Below are 25,119 nucleotides of genomic sequence, written 5' to 3' on the forward strand. Positions count from 1 at the left end.
ATAAGAACTGCATGTGTGCACATTTGTACGAGGGGTAGAAAAGGGGTGTATATAGCTATTGCTAAGAGAAGGAAAAATGTTTTCAATATTAAAAGACTTACATTTTGCCTATACTGTACTTCATTTCTTATAGCTGAAAATAATGAGAAAGAATAAAGAATTCATTGTAATGGGAATTTCAGGAGTCTTCCCTGTATTGTGGTCCCAGAGAAACCAAGTGAATTAAAAAACAAAAACAAAATAACTGTTTAGCTCAGAATTAAAACTCATGCCTATAAATGCACATATCCCAGTAAATTCAGGGCTAATGGAAAAGTGATTCAGATGCATTTAAAGCAGATGGTTACAGAGCTTGTGTGTTTTGGTGCCAAGACCTCTGTTAATATCCTCTAGACAGCAACTCACTGGTCAAGCTGAGATGACCAATTGCAGTAGAATTTACTGATCTTTCAAGCATTTCTGTATTGGTTTATTTCCTGACTGTCAGACTGATGATTTCTGGAGAGTTCTCCTCTGAACACTAATGGCAAATTGTGTAAGTCAATTCCCTTTGCCGTACATGAGAATGCAGACTCCCCTAAGTCTTTCAGCAAAGGTGTCAGGTCTGCTCTCTCCATAGCAGGGAGAGGTTGAGCTTGCACACCCACTTCAGATATAATGCCTTAAGGTTATGCCATAAAATAATAAAAACAAGGAAAATTCAAAGATTAGGGTACTGTGTGCAATGCGTTCAACAGCACCTGTAAGCATAAAGGGGCATATTCAGATAGAACTGCAGTTACACAAATATCCTGTTAGGCCTAAAAAAGTTAGCAGACACTACAGGGTAGATTTTCAAATGTATTTAGGTGCCTAATCTGTTTAGGCACTTTTGAAAATTCCACTTGCTGAGCATCTGCATCTATAGTCGCCTAAATACTTTTGAAAATCTGATTCAGAGGCCCTGATCTAGCAAAGCATTTAAACATTGTTAATGTCAAGCATCTGAGTAGTCCCACTGAAGAAAATGAGACAGCTTATGTTTTTTAAGCTAAACCTGTGCCCAAGTGCTTTACTTGATCAGTCCTTTAGCCTGTTTCATCCTTTCCTGTGAATTTCCTGACTGTTGTTTCATGCCAGGATAATGGACTTAAAAAAAACTGCAGCCTTTTACCTGTCAGTTCTCTGAGTTTATTAAGTCCCATGATAAAAAGTCTAAGGGGAAAATATTCATGAAAGCTGGCAGTTTCTCAAAACGACACTATTAAAAGCACAGCAGCAAGCTATCCCGATGCAAAAGAAAGTAAGAGTAGCAGTAAGAAGCCAACATGGCTCAATCAGGAGCTCTTTCATGGTCTGAAATAAATCAAAAAAGGAACCTACAAAAAGTGGAAACATGGATAAATTGCTAAGGATGAATAGCAAAGAACAGCACAAGCACATAGGGACAAAATCAGAAAGGCTGAGGCACAAAATGTATTACTCCTAATAACGGATATAAAATGCAATAAGAAGAACTTCGATAAATACATTAGGAGAAAGAAAAAGATGCAGTGTATAGGTCCACTACTTAGTGGGAAGGAGAGCTAATAACAGATGACATCAAGCAGGCTGTAGTGTTTAATGCCTATTTGGCTTCAGTCTTCACTAAAAAGATTAATTGTGACCAGATGCTTTACACAATTAATATTAACAATGGGAAAAGAACACAAGCCAGAATAGAGAAAGAGCAGGCTAATGAATATTTAGATATGTTAGATATATTCAAGCCAGCAGGCCCTGATGAAATTCACTCTTAAGGTACTTAAAAGAACTACCTGCAGCAATCTCAGAACCATTAGCAATTATTTTTGAGAACTCATGGAGGATGGGTGAGGTCCTAGAGCAGGGGAGGGCAAACTTTTTGTCCCGAGGGCCACATCAGGGTACGAAACTGTATGGAGGGCTGGGTAGGGAAGGCTGTGCCACCCAAGCAGCCTGTCCCCTGTCCCCTATTCACCCCCCCCACTTCCCGCCCCCTGACTGTCCCCCTCAGAATCCCCAACCCATCCAACCTCCCTTACTCCTTGTCTCCTGACTGCCCCCTCCTGGAAATATACTAGAACAAGTTATTAAACAATCAATTTGTATTGCCCAATTAGTGGATAATAGAGTAATAGATAATAACCAACATGGATTTGTCAAGAACAAGGGGAAAACAGCAGAAGTGATACATCATGATTTTAGTAAGGCTTTTGACAAAGTCCCATGTTACATTCTCATAAGCAAACCAGGGAAACGTGGTCTAGATGAAGTTTTTATAAGGTGGGTGCATATCTGGCTGAAAGATCATACTCAAAGAGTAGTTATCAATAGTTTGCTATCAAACTAGGAAGATGTATCTAGTGTGGTCCCACAGGGTCTGCCCTGGATCCATTTTCATCAATGATTTTGATAATGGAGTGGAGACTAGGCTTATAAAATCTGTAGATGACGCTAAGGTGGGAGGGTTTGCAAGCTCTTTGGAGGGTAGGATTATAATTTAAAATAACTGTGACAAATTGGAGAATTGGTCTGATATCAACAAGATGAAATTCAATAAAGACAAATGTAAAGTTCTGCACTTAGAAGGAAAAGTCAAATGTACAAATACAAAATGGGGAATAACTGCGAGGCTGTAGTACTGCTGAGTAGGATCTGGAGGCTATAGTGGATCACAAATTGAACACGAACCAACAATGTGAAACCGTTGCCAAATAAATAAATAAATAAATAAATAAATAAGAGCACTAATATTCTAGGGCATATTAATAGGTTTCATATATAAAACATCGGAGGTAATTGTTCCACTTGGCACTAGTGAGGCCTCAGCTGGACTATTGTGTCCAGTTTGGGGCACCATGTTTTAGGAAAAAAGTGGACAAACTGGAGACAGTCCAGAGGAGACTACAACAATGGACACCTAACCTATGAGGAAAGGTTAAAAAAAGGGGCATTTTAGTCTTGAGAAGAGACAGCTTAGAGGGGTCTGACAGTCTTCAAATATGTTAAAGGCTGTTATAATGAAGATGGTGATCAACTGCTCTCCATATCCACTGAAGATAGGACAAGAAGGAATCGGTTTAATCTGCAGCAAGAGAGATTTAGGTTGGATATTAGCAAAAGCTTGCTAAATATAAGGATAATTAAGGATTGGATTAAGCTTCAAAGGGAGGTTGTGGAATCCGTGTCACTGGAGGCTTTTAAAAACAGGTTAGACAAACACTGCCAGGCATGGTCTAAGCATACTTGGTCCTGCTTCAGTGGAGGGGGCTGGACTAGATCACTTCTCGAGGTTCTTTCCAGCCTTACATTTTTATGATTCTATGTTACAAACTTAGCATTACTTTAAAATGGTTCATAATAAAAGAATATATTCATTAAAACAATCTTCATATGATTTTCTGTTCACAGACTAAAGTATAGAATGTAGTCAGACAACAAAAAACCTAAACCACAGTTTAGGGGCTTTCGCGTTGGAGAAGAGACTAAATAACAGTTGGTGTGAAGACAAAGTGCATCTGCAAGCATACAAAATTCTAAGCAACTTTGAGCAAAGAACAGGCTTTATCCTGCAAAGACACGAGTCCCACTGAACTGGGAGTATTCATGTGTGTAAAGCTATGCATTATGTTTACTTGCAGGACCAGGGACAAAAATTGCTGGGCACAAACATCCATATTTTTTCCCATTAGATTTCTTTTCAAACAGTTGTTGGAAGCCTTTGAAAGTTCATTTTAAAATCAAATTTGGTTTTGAGGATTATACAATTTAAACAAACAGTCTAAATATATATACACACACACACACACACACACGTGCATATATATGTGTACATATATATTTTAGCACTATAACTAAGCAAATGTATAAATGTTTTTTCCCCCCAGTTATCCATTTGCTCTTCTCTTCCCTTGTGTTCGCAGTTTTTGCTAGAATGAGCTTTTATGACCAATTTTTAAATCCTTAAAAATAGGAAAGAATGGAAAGCCTGACAAATACTAACTAAAGCGCCACAAATGTCATGGTTCAATTTAATTGATCCCATTTTACATGCAGGTTTAATATAATTTTACTTGGAAAAAAACTAAACAGTAGACTTTAATCCTAATGATATCAAATATTGCTTTTTTAAAATTACTATTTATACCTTTGACTATCAGAGTGACACAGATATATTTTGATACATTTTGTTAGTTACATTAGTTTCTCTAGTTCTCTGTACATATGTGCTTTTAGGGCCTGATTTTAAAAATGGGAGTCTTTCCACTGACTTGAATGGCCTTTGCATCAGGTTCTCAATAAAAGGCTCCAACTCAACCAATCTAGTAAAAAAAGTGCAGTTGTTTGCCTGTTCAGATCATGTTTCTGGGGAAGGAGTCAGAACTGAAGGGAGATTATTTTACTTGATATGATCATCCCCAACAATGATGTAGCTCTTTGAAATTGAAAGAAAAAAAAAGTTTCCCCTTTAGACACCAAGACCAGAAGAAGCTCAGCTTTGTGAGCTGAATTCACCATTAGCATGCCAGCGAAAGGACTGAGGCCAGACATTTGCTTCTGTAAATGGTGGCAGAATTCATTAAGGGTAGAATGCCTCCAGGGGACCAGGCTGCCTCAGCAGAAAGGAGATACATCTTAATGGGAGCTTCTGGGCACTCACCAGTTTTGAAAATCAAGCTAGTTATTTACATGTCTAAATAGGCTTTAGTTTTAGGCAGCCATTTAAAAAAAATCTTGGCTATGAAGTAAACTCTGTGATGAAACTGGCATGCAGTGACTTAAAAATATAGATCTAGTTTTTTTTAGAACAATATCAGTTAGAAACTATTATACATTCCTCTTAAAATGGAAATGTAATGCCGTATTCATACTCACACAAACCAATTTTCAAATGTACACCACTAAAGTAAGCATATAGATGGCATGAAGACATTCTATTATAAATGGAGCCAGTAGCACTGCCTATAAGCCAAGGTTTCCCGATACTTTCCATTATAAGACTGTTTTCAGTCGTTTATAACTTTGCCAAACTGCAACCATTTGGGTTGAAGTTTTCCAAGACAGGTGTTTGCCTCAGATTTTTTTTTTTTTAAGGGTAGTGGGGGTAGTTTTGGTTACAACAGTTCAGCAAGAATTGAGAATGAGGTTAGGGAGGGAAAATATATTTTGCCCATGTTAACCAATTTTGTACAACTGTTTGAGAAGCTGTAGTGGCTTCATGCTTTGGAACAGGACTTGAAATTGGGAAGGAGGGTGACCTTTTTGTCACAGATGTGCTTTTTCCGGTCCCTATGAAATTCCACTCAAATTTGGCCAAGTTTGAGCCTCTGAAAATATCAGTTCACACATGCTCAGTAGAGACCTGTTAAAAGTTTGGCAGCTACATTCTCTGAAGATTCCATCAGTACCAAGAGTGATCCAGCTCAGCGGATGCAGGAGCTGAGCAGCACTTTCCTGCAATTGTTCCCCCTGGCAGCCAAGGACTGCTGTGGCATAGGAAGCCATAACTGAGAGGAGGGAGACTGTCTCTCCTGTGCTCTTTTTTATGCTCCTCCTGCTGGGGCCCAGGCAGCAAGGAGGAATCAGCCTGACTTGAATGCAGAGGGGTGAAGAGCAGTGGGAGGGGAGGAGAAGCTGGGGAGGGGTGATAGGATTATGGGGAACAGGGACAGGAATTTAAGGGGAAAGAGGATAAAGGGGCTGGATCTTGGGGGGGCAGGGAGTTAGGAGTAAGGGAGCAAAGGGGACAGAGACAGGCTAAGGGCAAAAGAGCACGCTCCCCTCCAGAACCTGGAACTGAATGCAGGAGTTCTGAGTGGTTTCTTTTCTGTCAGCAATAGCTGTGAAACCCACTGGCAAAGTGTGCATCTCATCCCCCGCTAATGGCTGGTCTGCATGCTGCATAACAGCCTACTATTGCTGCAAGTTACTTAGAGATCTGTGGTAAGGGTGGATCTTAAGGTCCTAACCCTGCTGATGACCCACGTGGAAGTCAGCGGAAAAAATAGTATGTGATGATGGAATTAAACAGTAATGCATACTAGGGAGCTGAATGAAGGTTGAACATGCAGCCTTAACACTGGCATTTCCTAATTTCTGAGTGTCTGACTTTGCAACTTTAACAATCTTTCATTGTAGTTTTTTCCGTATGTAACACACACACACACAATCAAGAAGCCTAATTATAATGTATCATTAGAATTATATTATTTGCCTCCTTTTGGCTTTATAATTGTACTAATTTAATGGACACACCTACATGATTATTTTATTATTGCGCTATTTCCTAGAATAATAATTTCAGCACTTGTATCAGACTCGTTTTTCATTTCAGTAATCTGTTTGGATTATATGTCCCCATGTCATTTCACTGCTGCTCTTGGGGGTAACTACATTAGCTGTCCTCATTTGTTCATCTGTTGGCCTTTGTCTCATTTCTCTTGTGTAGTGCTCAGATATCTAATGCCTGCATGCTGCTGCCTCAGCTTGGGGACAGTGTATTTACAGCAGCTGTTGGCATACCAACCACCACTGGTTCAGTGTTCAACTTGACAGTCAGGAGATACTTTTTCACATAGCATAAACCCTGATTAATTTCTTGGTGGAGAAGACACTGAACTGTGAGATACCTGTACATTTAGGGAAATTAATTGCTGGCAGAACATGTACTAAGAATATTTGACAATAGAATCCAAAGAGTTAATTGGCAAGTTTTGGCAGGTTTCTAAACAGATCTGAATTTACCAAGTGACTAACAATCTAACATTTTCTTATACTGTAATTACATGAATCTCATATGTTTAATCATTTGGGGGAAATGTTATGTTTCATAACTAGAATTCTGAGCGCAAGGCCTGCTGATATGCAAGGATGCCTTAAGAGAGGAAACGGAACCAGACAGAAAAGGCAATGACTTTTGCAATCAGAATCAGAGGCAAACTGCCTTAGAATGATACATCGGGAGAGTTTTTATTTGTACACTGTTTGCTTTGAGACAACAAGGAGGAATGTAGTTAAAAAAAATCCAGCCCTGATGTAAAAGAGTAAATAGAAAAGGTTTGTGTGTGAACGTACAACCCTGCCACAATTACTTAAAAGAATCCAACCCCTCAACAAACCAACCAAGCAATACAGACACACATGCACACCCTCCCAGCCAAAGGGCACGGAGGAGAGGGGAGAAAAGAAAAATAGATGTCTGCTTGTGTTTCTGTTAATAAATCAGTGTACCATGGTGATGAATGTGGTATGAGAACCTAAATAACACACAGATGGGCATGTATACAGGATGGAGGTGTTCTCACTCTATTTTGACTAGCCTGTTGCATGACATGCTTACCGGAATCCCTAGAGCTTTTAGAATGTTCATTTTACACATAGGGCAGGTGCGATGATCTAGGAGCCACGGGTCTACGCAAGATTTATGAAAAAGATGCCTGCAATAAAAAGCAAGATATTTTAATTCAAATCCATCCAAGTGTAGCTTAGAGCTGTTCAGTCATTACCAAGAGTTGCTTCTGAATGTAGTATAATAGGGAGTTTTGAAAGTGTAGTTTTTTGGTATATGATAAGGATTACAAAAATGCACAGACAGGAGTATATAATCACTGTACTAAATCTTATTCAGATAAGGACACCGATCCGTGCCTGTTAGAGTTCACTGACAAGGTGCAGAAAGTTAGATGTACAAAATTAGACACCAACAATCAGAGAGCCAAATGTACGTGTAGCAGCAAAGCCAACTTTCTTAAAATGCTATAGACTGCCAGCTGTAACACAGATAAATGAAACTCAGCTTTTGGTAAAGGTCAGATCATGTATATATCTACTGTTGGTTCCATAACACAAAATTGACCCCACCACAGTGACCCAGAACTTTAAATAGCTGTAACATGAAGCCATTTTGCATCTGTTATTATTTTGCAGGATCATGACAGTGTGTAGGCAGAAACCCCACCGCCTTTTTTTTTTTTTTTTTTTTTTTGAGTGTGTGTGGCCTTTTGGGTGAGGCTCCTCCCCTCCCACCTATTTTCCTGCCCCTCAAAGCCACCCATGAGAATGAGCATCTCTAGACAAACATTTCTCCCTCTGGAGCCGGTTGATACTATCCCTTCAGCCAATGTGAAGTGATCATTAGCAAGACAGTGAAGCCATTCTGCCTACATATTTATCCAGTTATGGGAAATACAGTTTCTTAGCCACAAGTGTCAGTTGTCTAAAGTTGCTTGAACAAACTGGAGGTTGCATACTCAAACATGTAATTTATGCACCTCATTCATTCTTGAGAAGATGTTCTGTTATGTTGCATTTGACAGGATAAGCACCTCAGCAGACTCAGAGTACAGAGAAAAGTCCTGCAGTTCTGCAGGGTGAAGAATTTAAGAAATGCTGGGAGAAGAAATTAAGAGAATTTCTCAGGGGGCTCAAATACGAGACAGGGAAGTTGTTTGCTGTCTTTGTGCCTCAGCTGGAGCATCCCTACAGAAAACAGCTCCCAATTTCTTTTAATCACTATAGAATATAGAGAATTATAGCCAGATTTTTTTAGTTATTTGTGAGTACTTCAACTGAGGAGAGGGGATATACCAGGTGCATAGATTGCTGTGAGGAAGAACATTCTGGAAGCCTGACTGCAGCTGAATGGAGTATTGTTGGCACAGTGAGTTGGTCTCCAGTGAGACACTGGAGCAGAGATTTCCTCTCCTGTATCCCATGGATTTTTGTGAAAGCTTGTGGTTTTTCATTATTCATCTGTGGATTTTTATTAGAATAATTGTTGGTTTGTTTCCTGTTAACAAACAGTCAATTTTGCAACATCTTGGACTTTTAATTCATTTAGTCAAGTGTAAGATTCGATTGACTTATCTCACACATATGTTTGCTGTCTCCTTGAACATGCCCTGTGGCTCTGTCTGCTCTGTAACATTTTGTACCTACACCTTTGGTCCAGCTACACTGTTTCTGAAAAACAGGTACAAAGTTTTCTCATGTAACCATAGCCTCAACACCTAACCTTTGTGTAGCAGTCTGAAAATACACTCACCCACCTAAAAGTCTGATTTACATATAGAAGACTTAAGCAAAAATCAGGAGGAGGACGCTTTTATTCTGAAATAAGAGTGCCCATACTCAGATTTGCATCAAAATAACAAAAGCTGTGAATTAAACATATTTTGGTTATTTCAATGCAAATTTATGTGTAGAGCAGTCCTAAATACCTTTTCTCTAGCAATTAACAGATGTGCAACATTGTGCATGTCAAATTTCAGCTCAACGTTGACAGCTGAGGTATTATAAAAAAGCCCTGCCAACTGGAGTGTTGATAAGTCTTTTTACTCTATGCAGGTCTATATTTCCCTGTGCATGCATTAGCCCTTCCCCATTTGCAGTTTCTCTATATGAATGCATACAAAGCCACCAACTAACAGCGGTAGGGCAGGTTTGCAAACTGTCTTAATGCTAGGTACTGAGCTAGTAGATCAATAGTATAAATTCTCTCTTCACAGCAGGTATTATCTCTGTGAGAAATGCAGAATCACCTTGCATATCCAATAGTCATGTTTAAATTAAGAACACTGCATGCAAAGTAATATTTTTGCTTTGCTATTCCATCCCAATATTTAAAAAACAGCATCCCACACATAAAGATGTATCCATCCTTCCAGTTAGCTGGAAGAGACAGAGGTACATTCTCATCAGTGTTAATTTTTAACATCTGTTCCATTGAACTGTCTTTCTAAGTGGCATCATCCCATTCACGAGCTGGATTTAACACTAAACAGTATGAAAAATACAAATCTAAAAATGCATGAAATTTCATCAGACCCTATTACTCACTCCTCTTGGCTCCCTTTCCTACTACTTCAACAGGAAATTGATCGCTTGGGAATAAGAGTTACAAGGAAATTACAGTATTCCATTTTAAACTGACACTGACTTCGCACAGCTGTGGCACAGAAAATCTGTTCTTGGAATCTGAAACTAGTCTAATTATATCACTTGGTTGTAATACCGAAGTTTGTCAGACCTCATCCGATACTGTATGTCAACATGATTAATGTAAAAGAAGCATCATGATACTTAAAGTTAAAACCACCACTTTACTAAGGTTACAAAGGTTCACAACTCCACTTCCAAAACAACATTCACCATGTTGGGTAGAGAACACAATGCATCAAATTTCCATCTCTGCACTATATTAACCTCCTTCCTTCCCCTTCTCCCAAGAGATATGTATTCAGCATATAATTGCCAGACAAACATTTTGAGTAAGCAAGCGATATAAAAATTACATATAATCCCCAAGTAGCTACTTTGTGAAACAATGAATAAGAAATGTTTTACATTTAAAATGTGTAAATAAAATATCTTGAATGTGTTGATTTATGCAGAATACTGAACTGAAAGTCAATGTCTTACTTTTCAGCTATTTGAAGGAGCAATTTCAAATATTCTTATAGTGTTGATTTTTTTTTTAATAGTGTGCCCATGCTCATAGGCTAGTATATGTTTAACTGCCAATGTTTAACCTTGATTTGGGCCAAAATAATCAGTGCAAGCTTTCAAAAAGCTCAGATATTCGCTATGCTCTTAAAAAATGGACAAAAAAAATCTGTTTCTGATCAAGAATATATAACCTGAGTGATGTGTAAAATCAGATCAAGTCATTCAGGCACAGATGAGAAAGGCCCCCTTTGTGTTCAAGTTCAAGCTTTGCAAGCCTTAATCAGGCTGCAGATCACATTGCAACATTTCATAATGTTTGTTAGATAGTGTGTGGAATTTTCATGCTTTACAGACATTTACCTCAAGTTTGGCTGTTCCTAAAAATTAATTGGTTTGAAAGAAAATTATTCTAAAAGGAATGCTATCAATGTTGAGAGATTTAAATCCATAACCATGACAGGTTAAGTCTCCTTGCACTTTAAAATACTATATTACAAGTGTACTATGGTTCTAATTTTAATTTTTGACTTGGTATGTATTAGTTAGATTGAAGGATCTTTTTTATAAAATAGAAAACCACAGAAGAATGAATGCCAAAATTAGATAACCTAAGGACTGAAATTACCGGTTTGTGGGTATGCACATATTTTGATGGAGCATGTGATAAATCCATTTTTGCCAATTTGGATTTGAAGGTCTGTTTTATTCGCTGTTATTTATATAGCACCACAACATGCATGGTGCTTTATAAGAATTAACCAGGAATCCCTGTTCTGAAGCATTTTCAATCTAAGTCAAGACAAGAACAGGAGGACAAGATGACAAAGAGTGTGGCAGGAGAACAACAACAGGATCATGCAGTTACTTGGGAAAAAGATGTAGATGTCTTTAGGATTAAAAAAAAAATCATCTACACTTCAGTTTATATACCTCCATGGGGAATTGAGGTTTTAAAAGGGATTCAAAGCAGGAAAAAATGAAGGCGCTGAGGGGGAGTTCAGAAGCATGGGGGCAGTGAGAAGGAAGGCACACAGATGGTCTTAGAAGAAGGATATGAAGACTTAAGTGTGAAGAGACGTTTGAGCTAAGAGAAGAGGACAGGTGAGGGCAAAGGAGACGAGCAGACAGAGAGGTAGATTGTAGATGGCCTCAGTATAAGAACACACTGCTTGAATTTGATGATAGAGGCAATAAGAAGCTAGTGAGTAGATTTTAAGACGGGGTCAACAGAGTTACAGCACTTAGCAAGGTGCTTTTTTCTTTTTTGAAGAAGTCTAGATAGGAGGAGAAGGAAGGCAGACTTGCAGGAGGCAGTCAAAGGCAAAGAAGAGTTGTCGAGAGTTGTAGTAATGACACTCAGAGGGGAGGAGTACAGTTGCTTTTCAAGGAAGACTGCTATACTGAATAAAGAGGATGGACCTGTAGTGCAGTAAATCTGAATGGTCTCTGGATTGTTTTTCCTCCAGAGCCATTCATCAGCTCTGGAGTCAGTACAGAAAAACTGAATGCAGGAAAGAAGCCAAACATCAAAAAGGATGGGCACAGAGAAGTAATGGAGATGATGGTTTCCTCATGGGAGGCTAACACAAGGAAAGGAAGGAGGGGTTGGAGAGCATCAGTGAAGTCAGAGTTGTTAATAGACTGGAGATTATGGAAGGAATGCGATATTGGGAGGGGTACCAGAGCATGTACAGACAAGGTTGAGAGAATGACCCTGATAATGAGTCTGGAAAGTGACACAGAACAGGAGGATGAATGGAGAAGTTAGTAAGAGGAAGACAAAGCTAGCAATATCAGCTGACTAGGAGGAGAAAACAAGACAGATGAGGGTTGTAGAGTAAGGATTTGAAGATGGAGATTTGAAGTTGAAAGTGGGAGGAGGACAGGTGAAAACATTCTGGGAACACTGGAACATGGTTACATTCAATCTTGTGTCAATGCCCTAGAAACTAATTGTAATTATATTTGCTATTGTCAACTTTTAAACCTGGATATAAAACTAAGACTTATTTCCGTCAAGAGAAAAATCAGCACAACATGCAGCATCAAAAGGCACATAAGAACATAAGAACGGCCATACTGGGTCAGACCAAAGGTCCATCCAGCCCAGTATCCTGTCTACCAATAGTGGCCAATGCCAGGTGCCCCAGAGGGAGTGAACCTAACAGGTAATGATCAAGTGATCTCTCTCCTGCCATCCATCTCCACCCTCTGACAAACAGAGGCTAGGGACCATTCCTTACCCATCCTGGCTAATAGCCATTAATGGACTTAACCTCCATGAATTTATCCAGTTCTCTTTTAAACCCTGTTATAGTCCTGGCCTTCACAACCTCCTCAGGCAAGGAGTTCCACAGGTTGACTGTGCGCTGAGTGAAGAACTTCCTTTTATTTGTTTTAAACCTGCTACCCATTAGTTTCATTTGGTGTCCCCTAGTTCTTATATTATGGGAACAAGCAAATAACTTTTCCTTATTCACTTTCTCCACACCACTCAAGACTTTATATACCTCTATCATATCCCCCCCTTAGTCTCCTATTTTCCAAGTCTCTTTAATCTCTACTTTATACTTCACACACTACTTTATACCTCAACCTGATCATTTAAATTCTGAGCTTTTCAGAATGAAATTTAAAAACATAGGAGGACGTAGGAGGACGGGAAAAAAAAGTATATGTGAAATTGATCTCCCCTCCAAAATAGCCAGTGGTATCCCTTCATTGACTCTCTGCCACACTTAAAGAGAATGCTCTGAGGGAATGACACAGTGAAAGGACCCGAAGAGCTAATAAGAAGCTGTTTATGTGGCTTTGAAATTCATCCACTACTGAAATACTGACTAGTGGATTTTCACTACAAATTTTTGTATAGACGAGGACAACAGAAAGTCTCAAGATAGCTACTAGCTGCATCTGGAAACTTCCTGGTTTAGGGCTGGCTGTGGGAGAGCTGCTGATACACTTGCTTATTTAGATTTGTTCAATACATACATTATAATGTCTATCCAGGGCTCTAAGCATCTTTCACATACATTAAAAATGAAATCATATTAGTTCAAACAAAAATAAACTCAACAGCATCCTCTAAACCAGGAAGGAAAACAAAAAAATGACCCTAATCCCAAATACTAGGCCTTGGCACACAGCCCAGAACTTGATGCAAATTCTCTCCCCAAAAGCCTGGGAAAAGAGATGGACTTTGCAGTGTGCCTAAAAGTCAGATTTGGGTAATTTTGGATCAATGGTGAAGGGTCCCATGAAGAACATCCTGCCAGCAGCTCCTTCTTTTTTCAACTAAGGAGGCTATTGACTGGGTGCCTCCACTGATCAAAGCTGTGGCAATATGATGTAGAGAGGGAGAGGCAGTTTCTCAGATATGCTGACCCTAAGGCATACATGGCTTTACAGGTCAAAAGAAACATCTTAAACTTCACCTGCATACCAAAAGGCAACCAGTTCAGATCACCCAGCACTGATGTCATGATGATACTGGCTTTTCGACAATTGAGAAATTGGAAGTTTCAGTAAGGTTTGGTGGGAAGCCAATGTCTTCCCTGAACTGCAGGCTGCTATGCCAATGCCCTGCGTATACAAGGTATATACAGTGGGCATACACTGGGGATGACAAAGAACGAAATATGTATTTGCAGGTCTGTGTTTTCCTTTTGCTAATCACCAGTGCAAAGAGTGCTTTTCCATCTTGAGACTATACGATTTCCCTATTGACTTGAAACTGATTTATCATCAATATTCTTTATTTCCTCTCAACTGCCCAGTGCATCCTATCTTGTTGGTGTTTCTTTATAGATTGTAGACTCTCATTAGCGGGAACTATCTTTATTTTTGTTTCTTGTATAGCATTTGGCAAACTGTTGGCATTTCACCAACAATAACAGTAATAATAATTAACACCAACACCTATGGTGGTGTACAAAAGCTTACAAATCTGTAAAATGTTACCTTTCCTAACTTGTACAGTAGGGAAGATAGTTTCAATAAAGTAGCTACTTGGGAGGGAACCCCTCATCTCTCATAGTTCAACAGTGCCAAAGTTCAAAATGACAGGTTTCAGAGTAGCAGCCGTGTTAGTCTGTATTCGCAAAAAGAAAAGGAGTACTTGTGGCACCTTAGAGATCAACAAATTTATTTGAGCATAAGCTTTCGTGAGCTACAGCTCACTTCATCGGATGCATGTGCACTTTACAAGACAGATCTGCTGCTAACCTTTAGCTGGAGCCATTTCCAAGTAACCTTTTAAGTCAACCAAGAGCTAAACATCACCTGCTAACTATGTGTTTCTGATTCAGTAGGCCTTATTTAATACTACGCACTCTCATTTAACCTCGTGAACAACATTAAGGATGACTCTCTGCTGGGTCATTTGTGAGAATGATACAAGTGAAAGATGGGTTTAGATGTATGTGTTCCATATAATTTCCTCAAAGAAATACCTGTACCTTAAGCACAAAATTTCCAAACTTTGTCTAGGGCCCCACAGGAACATACTAGGAATTAAGCCCACTTCTAAACTGTATATGTGTCCCATTTTCTAAACTCTTAGCTGAGGAAGCATTGTGCTTGTGTCTGACAAGAGTACATGTGCTGTGTGTCAGAGTTGGGGGTTCTAGAGCTGGCCCAATTTATGGCAGTAAGCATATACATCCAATGACTCACTAGAATGATCACAGGTAGTAAGCACTTAACATTTAAAATATCTACCATGGAAGCCTATTATTGATAACATAGCCAAAAAGGAACAAATATTTCAGTTCTTCATGTCAAGCAGAAGATGGGCTCCATAGAAAATGACACTTTACATGTACATGCTTTTGGTATTCCTGTTTCCAAGGAAAGCAAGTTGAGAAATGGAGTATCTAGCTGTCTTTGATGGAAGCCATCCCAGATATGATTTGTGTAATGTTTCCTTCCCACTTTATTTACACAGCAATTAAAAAGAAATTAAAGTGAAGTTAAAGCTCATGAAAGGTGCTGAATTTCAGATAGCTGTTCTGTGGACAACTAACAGTATAGGAAATGGCAATGCAAGTGTCCCTACACTATCCTGCCAATGAACTGCAACCTTGATCTAGAATCAATATTTCTATTCCTCATACTGCTTTAAATCAGAAGTAACTCCTCTAAAATCAATGGAGTTAAACTGGTGGAAGAGATAGCAGGATCAGTCCCCCCCCCCAACTTTTTCCCCCTTTTTACTGAAGACTTTGTAATATTTCCAAATTCCACAGACTTAGCAACTGGGCTCTTACAAAAAGTATTACCCTCCAACACTCTGCCTCTCTGCCCAAACCTTCTGAACACTAGGCTACCTTAACATATAGCCTAAATCTCACAACCATTCTCGTTACTAGAAAATATCGTCAGCCAAACTGCTCTTTCCCAGTCAGGCCAATATTAATGGTTAACCAAAAAGCCTGACCAAATAAGATCCCCATATACCATGCCAAGCATGAACATAGTTAGACTCAAGCTCTGATGCTAAATGGCTCGTCACTCACTGCAGTTATTATTTTAACTTCAAACACATCAGAGTAACATGTCAAATCTTTATGGAATAGTTTTTGAGTACAGAAAAAAAAACCCCAAAACTTGAAGTTCTCAGATAATCTCATTTCAGGAATTTGACAATTCCAATTTTGCAGTTTTACACTAAAGGACAGAGACTTTAAAAACCAAGAACACATTAGTAAATGCCTCCATACATTGTATTAACTTACCTGCATGGTAAGATCCTGACAACATCATTTGGCTTGTAACCTTCAATACAAACTGCACAGTTATCAAAATCTGGCTCAGTTTCCTACAGCAAAGAGAACATTACATTAGATTTTTTTTGCGGGGGGTTAATCACTTCAAACAAGAACCTAAGTAGCAGAGCAAAGTTCAAATGGTTATTGATGTGTTTAAGCATGACAATGTATCTTAAGGAAAGTGTGAGAGGCATTCATTAGGGATCCAGTCCTGCAAGGGTCTGTGCACATGTGGCGTAGATCTACACTTGGAACTGGGGTTGTGAATCCCAGCTCACAGAGACATACTTTAGCACACTAGCTCAAAACAGAATGTAGCAGCAGCAGTACAAGTGGCGGGAAGGGCTAGCTGCCTCAAATACATGCCTAGGGTCTCTGATGGGCATGTATTCGGGTCAGCTAGCCTGTCCCACTGCTGCAGCTACATTAGTGCTCTAGCCTGAGGAGAGCTAGTACAAGTATGTCTCTTTGAACTGGGAATTACTCTATGTACAGTAGTACTCCCACTACTGTCAGTGAGAGTTTTGCCTGAATGAGGGCTGCAGAATTTGGCCACTAAATTTGGTTTGCAAACTGTAACAGTAGCTACTTTAATAGTCAGACTAAAATAACTTTACTGTATCTTTATTTAAAATTTCCCTTCCCTTCCCTCCCTGTTCCATTCCATCCTTAAGTTGCTTACCAGCGCCTTGCCCCTGGCTGTGGGATATTTACTAGTATAAAAAGCAACTGCTACTCCTCTCCTATTTCCCTCTCCTTGGCAGTCTGAGAGGATCCTCGCTGCACAGTTCTAGTTTGAAAGGAAAAAATTACCTTGTCACCTTTCCTGATTGTTCTGACCTGCAGCTTGCTGATTGCTTTCTTTGCAGCATCTCCAAGACGGCGCTGAAAATGCAAAATTGTCCGTTAGTAAAGAATATATCTTTAGGCAGAAGCCATCACCTTATTTTTCTATAGCTGGTTAATAATCTGAAGCAGTTTTACATGAAACAGTAAGGTTCTGTGTAAATGTAAACTGACAGGGCCAGGCAGGTTGCTGTGGGAAATAGCGTGACATCCCTTTTAAAAACAAAAATGCTGCATGGACTAAAGGCTCCTCAGTTATCTAAATTTCATTATGCAAAGCAGCTATAATGCTAATCCAGTGAAGAATTGACACTGGCCTATAACAACACTAAACTATTGCATTATGGGCATTACATGAAAGTAGAAACAGATATGTATTAAGTAACGATTCACTATTTTGGGAGCCTATTTTTTTACATTAGTCCCATTGACTTCAGTGAAGTTGCAGGCAGGCACAGCAGTCTGCCCGTATGCTCTCAATTGTAGGATCAGTGTCCAAGCTTTGCAGTTATATGTCATGAACAGCAGACGAGTCCTACAGTCATGGCTTGGCCATCTACTTTCATTTGCGTTTTTCTTGCTCCTTGTCACCTTTCCCTCCATATTACATACTGAATTTCTTTCCAGGTGAAATTTCATAGTGTTTTTCTATTTTTTAGTAACACAGCATCATCTTCTGATACCTAGTGCCCATTTCTGATCTCACTTACACTTGTTTTACAATAGTTTATTGATTTCAATTACGTTTATTGATCTCATTCCTGATTTACACCAGCGTAAATGAATTCAGCCTCTGTACATGCACACGACAGCTACTTCCAGAAACAGCACAGTTTAGGGATGGGGATTTAAGAACGGTGGTGACTGTGAGGACATCGCATTTTTAAGGTCAAATGTTGTGTGTGACAGAGTTCAGAGACATGCCAGTTTGGAAGCAAACTCCAGCTGGAGTTGGTTAGAAAATGAACCCCAAAATGACGTGAGGTTGTATGTAGCTTGTAAATAGGGACCCACTCATGAAGCAAACTCGATCAATATGTTTCCTCTTTTCCCTTGTTGTTATTCTGATCTATGGCACATTTTTCTCATAGCTTGCCTTGAACAAAAGAATCGAACAAGAGTTGTAAACGTTACTTGCAAACTATTTGTTTCTTTAATATAAATCAAAGGCAGACAGCTAATGTAAAATAAAAAAAATGAGACATTATGTAGTGCTTCTGGAATTTTTTTTATTTATGTTAATGAAATGTCTTGTTTTTTTCGTATATTCTTCAAGAGAAGAGGACAAGATTAAAGATTGGTTTAAAACTTTGATCTGTTTGTTTTCATGTTTGCCTTTTCTTATCTAACAAATGCTGACATCGTTTTTGGCTTTCAATGAAAATGTGATCAGGTTTTTTTTTGTTTTTTTAAGGAATCCTGTTTCATTGGTATATGCTGGAGAAAAAAACCATACTTTCGAAGAATCTTTGAAGTGAAACGCATGCTATCAGTAACCAAACACTGCCCCCAAAGATAAGAATGACTAACATTACAGTGTTTAAATGTTTGAAGTGGAGCTTCGGGATTTATGGTTATAAATCTCGTAATCTAATTAACACTAGGACATTCAATCCTGAGCTAGTCTGAGTTACCACTCCTTTGGTGTGGGCAGTGATGAGCTGCCAAAAACTTAACAACGGGTTCAGTCCTCACCCCACGAGGGGGTCGTTGCCCACCCCCGCTCCCCAGGACTCCTGCCCCATCCAACTCCCCCCACGTTCCTTGATGCCCCCCGCAGGACCCTTTCCCTATCCACCCCCCTCCCCTGTCCCCTGACTGCCCCCAGAACCGGGCAGGAGGGTCTTGTGGGCCACTGTAGTGGGTGCCCACCCCACCCCACCCCTAAGAGCCAGAGGCACCTGCCGGGGGGGCGAGGTGGGGAGTCCCGGCAGTGCTTAGCTGGGGCAGCTCCCAGGAAGCATCCGGCAGGTCCCTCTGGCTCCTAGGGGTGGGGGAGCGTAGCTGGGGGGGAGTAGGGGAAGCGGCTGCTCCTCCCACTGATCACATCAAAAGTGGCGCCTTAGGCGCCGACTCCCTGGGTGCTCCGGGGCTGGAGCACCCACGGGGAAAATTTGGTGGGTGCAGAGCCCCCACCAGCAGCTCCCCGCCCCGTGCCCGGCCCCAGCTCACCTCACCTCCTCCTCCTCCCCTGAACGGCACCGTCCCGCTCTGCTTCTCCATGCCCCCACCCCACCCCCCGGCTTCCCGCGAATCAGCTGTTCGGCGGGAAGCCAGGGAGGACTGAGAAGCAGGCTGTGGCCTCCCGCTCAGGCCGAGGGTGGCGGAGGTGAGCTGGGGTGAGAAGTGGTTCCCCTGCACCCCTCCCCCTGGGTTACCTGCTGCGGCGCGGGCGGACCTCCTTGCACCCTCCCCCCACCCCAGCTCACCTCTGCCTCCCTGGGTCTGAGCAGGAAGCCGCCGCTTGCTTCTCAGCCTGCCCTGGCTTTCCGTGCGAACAGCTGATTCGCGGGAAGCCTGGGGGGGTGAAGAAGCAGGGCGGGGCGGCGCGTTCAGCGGAGGAGGCGGAGTGGAGGTGAGCTGGGGCCGGGGGTGGGGCGGGGAGTTGCCAGTGGGTGCTCTGCACTCACCAAATTTCCCCCTTGGGTGCTCCAGGGCTGGAGCACCCATGGAGTCAGCGCCTAAGGCGCCACTTTTGGCCAGTTAAATTGAGAAGCCCTTTTAGAACCGGTTGTCCCTCGCGGAATAACCAGTTCTAAAAGGGCTTCTAAATTTAACAACTGGTTCTAGCGAACCAGTGCAAACCGGCTCCAGCTCACCACTGGGTGTGGGGGTCCCGCCAGTAAGGGAGGTCGATGGTGGTTAAACAGAAGGAGTGGCACTGTGGCAAAGAGCCTTCCTTGTGCCAGTCCTGGAGCGGGAGTGCTAGCTGATGGTCAGTGAGAGGGGTAAAGGGACACCTGTTCTCTCTCAAATTTATTTCCTCCCAGATTTCCTGTTTTCTCCATGTTTGTCTTTTAGGCTCTCTTTTAGCTTCTCAGGGCAGGGATTGTCTTGATCTCTGTGCCTTGCACAGCACTGAGCATATCATCAGTGCTGAACAAGTTATCTGTGAGTTCAAAGACCAGACTGGGGCGCATACTTTACCATACTTACCGTTTCCCAGACAAGCGAAGAGAAACGCCATCTGACATGGTGACAAAGTTCACAAAGCTCATTGTCTTTGGAGACTACCACAGCTGCAAAGAGGATACCTTTCATGCGATGACCCAAAGCTTTGTATTCAGGCTCTCTGCTGTAGGTCTCTCACAGGTAACATACAGACACACAGCATACTGGACTGGATCCTCATACTGAATGTGGACACAGGAAATAGAAATTCTCCTCATTTGTGAACAGAGCAGTCCCTACTGCAGGCAGAAGTCAGAACTCGCTCCAGTGTCTCCTTGCCTGATGATATCTCATCATGGTCCAGCAATTCCCCAAAATATCATGGAGCCCACAGAGTTTCAAAACTTACTTACAGCCAACTCCTCCCTAACAAGAAAGCAGGGAGAAGAGGAATGAGTAATGGACAACTCCTGCCATATACTGCTATCAGCCGTCTGGCACTGAAGCACCCTTTCCTATCCCAGGGTTCCCACATAACACAGAGCAAACTCCAGAGATGCTAGTGGAAAATGTAGTTTGACAGACTGACACAGGAATTTTTATTAACCTATGTCACTGCTGTGAAGGAGGCAAAGAGCTGCAGCAGAAGTAACTCTGCAGAATATTTCCAGAACACAGTTTTCTAATCCCAAATTGTTTCTGCTCAGCCCTACAACCTAATGTCTCTTGATGCAAACAATTCTCACTGCTTTTCATAGAGAAGATCTCTTGCATACAGGATGTCCATTCAGGACAACAAGCTGAGCAAAGAACCAAAAGCCACAATGACTTCCTTCTAAGAATTCAGTTCATTTGCACAAGCAGCAGCACGGAAGTACAAACAGGTATCAGGACAGCCACCTGGTTCCTGCCCTTGCTGGCTGATAAAGAGTAGAGCTTGGGCACTTTACCAGAAAGACTATCAAAACTATCTTTTACCCTAAACCATGCCACAGTCCAACCAGTACCAGGGACAACAGTTAAACATGTTCTTTTCTTCTGGGGTAAGGATGACTTTACATTTTGGAAGCCTGAAATTTAAACTAGAGGCCCAAATTTTCAAACGGATTTATGAAAATGTGATTGCAAATGCAGCTGGCACACATAGTTGTATGCGCAAAAGCCCACACTGGCAGACGTTTACATGCACACATGGATAACTGCCTGGCTAACTGCCAACCTGCATACAGTTACCCATTGGTAAATGCACAAAATAGTAATGTGCACATATTTTGTGGGCACATGTAAGAAACTGTAAATTTCAACCAGAAAAGTAATTCACAACATGGAGGCCATGAGGGAAGAGCCCTCCATTTTTCTGACTGCTGATCATGATGTGGACTTGTTGCTCTCCAGATGGATCACAGTCAGTTCCTTCTCAAATCTGAGCTCAATCCCATTAGGGCAGAGCTACTAACTACCCTGCATGTAGGAAAGGAGGTGGGCCTGGGAAAGAAGGTCACAATGAAAGGAAAGGGGAGACTCTTGAGAAGTAGACAGGAGGTGGAGCACATTTGTCAGGGAGTGAAGACCTAGTGCAATGGGAAGAGGACTTAGTGCAGGTGGATCTGTGGGGAAGGTAAGGCACAGGGGGAGGGGACCAACTGGGATAGTGTGTTGGTGCAATCAAGCGAAGCAATTCAGAAACGCTCTCTTCCTACAACAATATCACAACCTTCAGGTTAATGTCACATCCTTCAGCTTATGGTCTGTTGCTTCATCCCATTCCTTCTATGCAGTGCCTGAATTGCCAATTAAAAGTCTCCTTCTACAGAGAGGTGGTGTGAGCTGCTCTGGATAGCCTAGCTAGTGAGTTAGCAGCTAACCCTAGAAACAGCAAATATGAAAGATCTCAGCATGGATAGTTGGCCTCAGTAGGTCTAGGATCTTCTGTGACACAGAAAACGTTGGTGGATTTTAACCCTTCTTTCCCAAGCCCCTGGTTTAAATGCACTGGATTTTAAAGACTTCAAATCTGTTTAATCAAACCCTAGTTAAATGAATCTCAGTCACAGCTCTTGGCATTTTCAGAGATAGCCAGCCAGTCTGTAAAGCCAGCTTTTATTGTAACTCTGGAGTGGGGACTGGGAATACTGCCTTTTCTAAACTGGCCAACCGGTTGGCTCCCCCTTAATTTGAAACTCTATTTATCCAAAAGGTTATGGCTGTGACCCTAGCTCTTTGGATAAATGGGGCTGTACTTTATTGGACCAAATGAAATACAAACTGAAGACGCATACTTCTCAAACCTGGCTGATGATGCATGCGCTACAGCATGTACAGGGCTTTCTACAAGTAAGCACAGTATCTTTGTGCAAAGACAAAAGACACAGACACACACAATGATTATAATGGGAAAAGCCTTTGAGCACCATGACAAAAGGAGTCAGATTTCAACTCTACCCAAGGAAAGAAATACAAGCTGCTGCTCTATCATACACGCAAGAAGATACAGTATCTCAGGACAGGAGTGTTGCTAGCCTATCCCTGTACCATAAACAAAAATGACAAAGATAAGAAAAATAGAACATTAGGAAAACTGAGATAACCCTCACAGAAAGGACAAGTCTGAGTTGTGCTCTTTTGTCAGCTCCTTACATTAATGATTGCAGGAGGCATGAAAGAGAAAAACAATGAAGCAGGCATGTTGCTATGGTTTCCTCTGCCCAAGTGCCAATGATGTAAAAACTTTACTCTCTCTCCCCATCTGTGCTCTTCTTCCCTATCTTCCTGGGATTTTCCACATTTTTGAAAATCTGCAGCCTCTATCTATCTCAGCTGACCAACATCTCACTTGCTACAGGCACTGCTTTGGCTGCTTCCTGCATGCATGGACTCCCCTTTTTTGCTACAGAGTGTGACATTATTCCATGTCAAAATCCCCAGTCCAAGGAGGAGAAAGAAATTGGAGGAAGAGCGGCAAAATAGTCAGAGAGTAAAACAGAGATGAGAGAGTAAGAGATCAGTTGCCTGAGGAAACTTTGCTTTTGAACCTCAACCGAACACACTAACATGCCCTGTTTATGTTATACCTTAATGAGATATTGACTTATAAATTAAAAAAACACTCACTTTATATGTTCTGCCTAGGATTAAATAGCAATCACAGACCAATTTGAGGCTTCTGAGGGTGGAGGCATGCTACACTCTTCTGCACCGGCAGACCCTCTACTGTGTTGAATCAATATTCATAGTGGTTGCTGACAAGAAATCAACCTATATGCCACTGTCCAAGTAGCAACATTAGCACCTCTTCTCTTTACTTCAAAACCTTTTTGGTGTACTGCTATCATCATCATCATCGCATACTGGCTGGTACTGCTTGCCTGAAACATCCATCCCTGTTAGCAGTATTTGATTGTTGGGAAAGGGTTAAATGGGTTCTACTGACTCACTGACTTATTACCCCACTTGGATAAAAGGGAGACAGGCCTGGCCCTGTCCAGAGGGAATAGTCCTTCGATAGGAACATTAGAAGCAGTCAAGCCTGGAAAGTAGTTTTGAGCCAAGCTTTGATATCTTATTGTTAATTTCTATGCTAATCAAACTAAAGCTCAGTAAGTGGGTGAGTTTGGACTCTCCATAGTGCGTGGGCTATGGGGAGGGATATTTCACCTACCTCTGACATGAAGCCCCCTGAGATAGAACATGGCAGTTATCTTACAAACAATACACAATGGTTTACAGCAGAAAATGAAGAATACTGTATCCTATTAAAATTGCAGGGAGAATTTATTTAGGCAGAGGTTAATTATTTCAGTTGGCACTAGGCCACAGCTCTGAGGATAATCAGCTCCTTATCGTACAAACAAAATGCCATGGGATCTTTAATTACCACAAATCGACAGACTTGGTTTTACTTCTCTTATGAAAGATGGTAGCAGTAACTAAGAACCAGTAAAGGGATATAGCATATGTCCAGCATAATATGGTAAAGCAAGCTCTTAGAAACAAATTCCCTGACAATAGGAAATAAATGGATCTTGCCTTTGGTTCTCCCATATCCTAGGTGAGGGCCCTAACAACCCAGAGTCATGCTCACTCTTTCCCTGGCCCAATGACTATCCATCGTCATCATGAATGACTATGACTTGTCACTATGAATAATGACAGACAGCCAACGGGCCAAGGAAAGAGTGAGCATAACTTTAAGACTTGGTGGTTAGGGCACTCATGGTGGATGTGGGAGATCCAAGGTCGAGTCCCTGCTTCTGTGACTATTTAATTATTTATACACAGTGGAACAGCTTCAAGAGGAGAGACAGAGAGCATTTTGACTTGAAATATGCTGTTTTGATAATGTCAAAATGTTTTGATTTGAAGCTTTTTCACTGAAAATTTTCAAAAAATGCCATTTTAGGTTTGACCCAAAAATGAAAATTTGTTTTAACTTTTCACAACTTCCAGCAAACCAAAAAATCCACTATCTGCCCAGCTCTAGACAAGAGCTGTTTGTAATACCTCAAATGTTTGGTTCCCAAGAATGGTGACAGTTTTAGTAGATCAAATTCATAAAATGAATTTTTAGTTTGTGCATAGCAACCTCCCTAAACCCTTGAAAAGTACTTATTGAAATGAAAAATCTGCTTTAAAGTATGTTATAGTTCAAAATTGATAGGTTTGTGGGATGGAGAGCAGCTTCTACTTAGAAATGTAAAGAATAAATTCTCCACTGAAAATACAGCATGGAATTTTGTGCAGTAAGAATGTAATTATCTCCGCTGGAATTTAGACAGCGCACCAAAGACAATGGGTTCAATATGGGCGTAACATGTCTAGTTTTCAGAAGTTTGGGGATACTAGTGAATATGTTCCTAGTTTCTGCATGTGGGTACCATAACTGTGCATGCAATCAAGTAATTACACCTGGAATCCCATTCATTTCCATACCATACCTGCAGACAATGAT

General features: G+C 41.0%; 1 protein-coding gene across 1 annotated transcript in view; it reads right to left on the reverse strand.

The window, feature by feature from the left end:
- The window catches only part of RNF150 (ring finger protein 150), a 187,677-nt gene that overhangs the window by 34,942 nt on the left and 127,616 nt on the right, over positions 1–25,119 (reverse strand). The window contains exons 3-5 of the mRNA XM_074950904.1: positions 17,028–17,099; positions 16,182–16,264; positions 7,340–7,436 (exon numbers count right to left, since the gene is read on the reverse strand). Coding sequence (XP_074807005.1) covers positions 7,340–7,436; positions 16,182–16,264; positions 17,028–17,099 — 252 coding nt within the window. The remainder of the gene's footprint in view (positions 1–7,339; positions 7,437–16,181; positions 16,265–17,027; positions 17,100–25,119) is intronic.

This window comes from Natator depressus, chromosome 4 (assembly GCF_965152275.1).
Source record: "Natator depressus isolate rNatDep1 chromosome 4, rNatDep2.hap1, whole genome shotgun sequence".
In the NCBI taxonomy this organism is placed as follows: Eukaryota; Metazoa; Chordata; order Testudines; family Cheloniidae; genus Natator; species Natator depressus.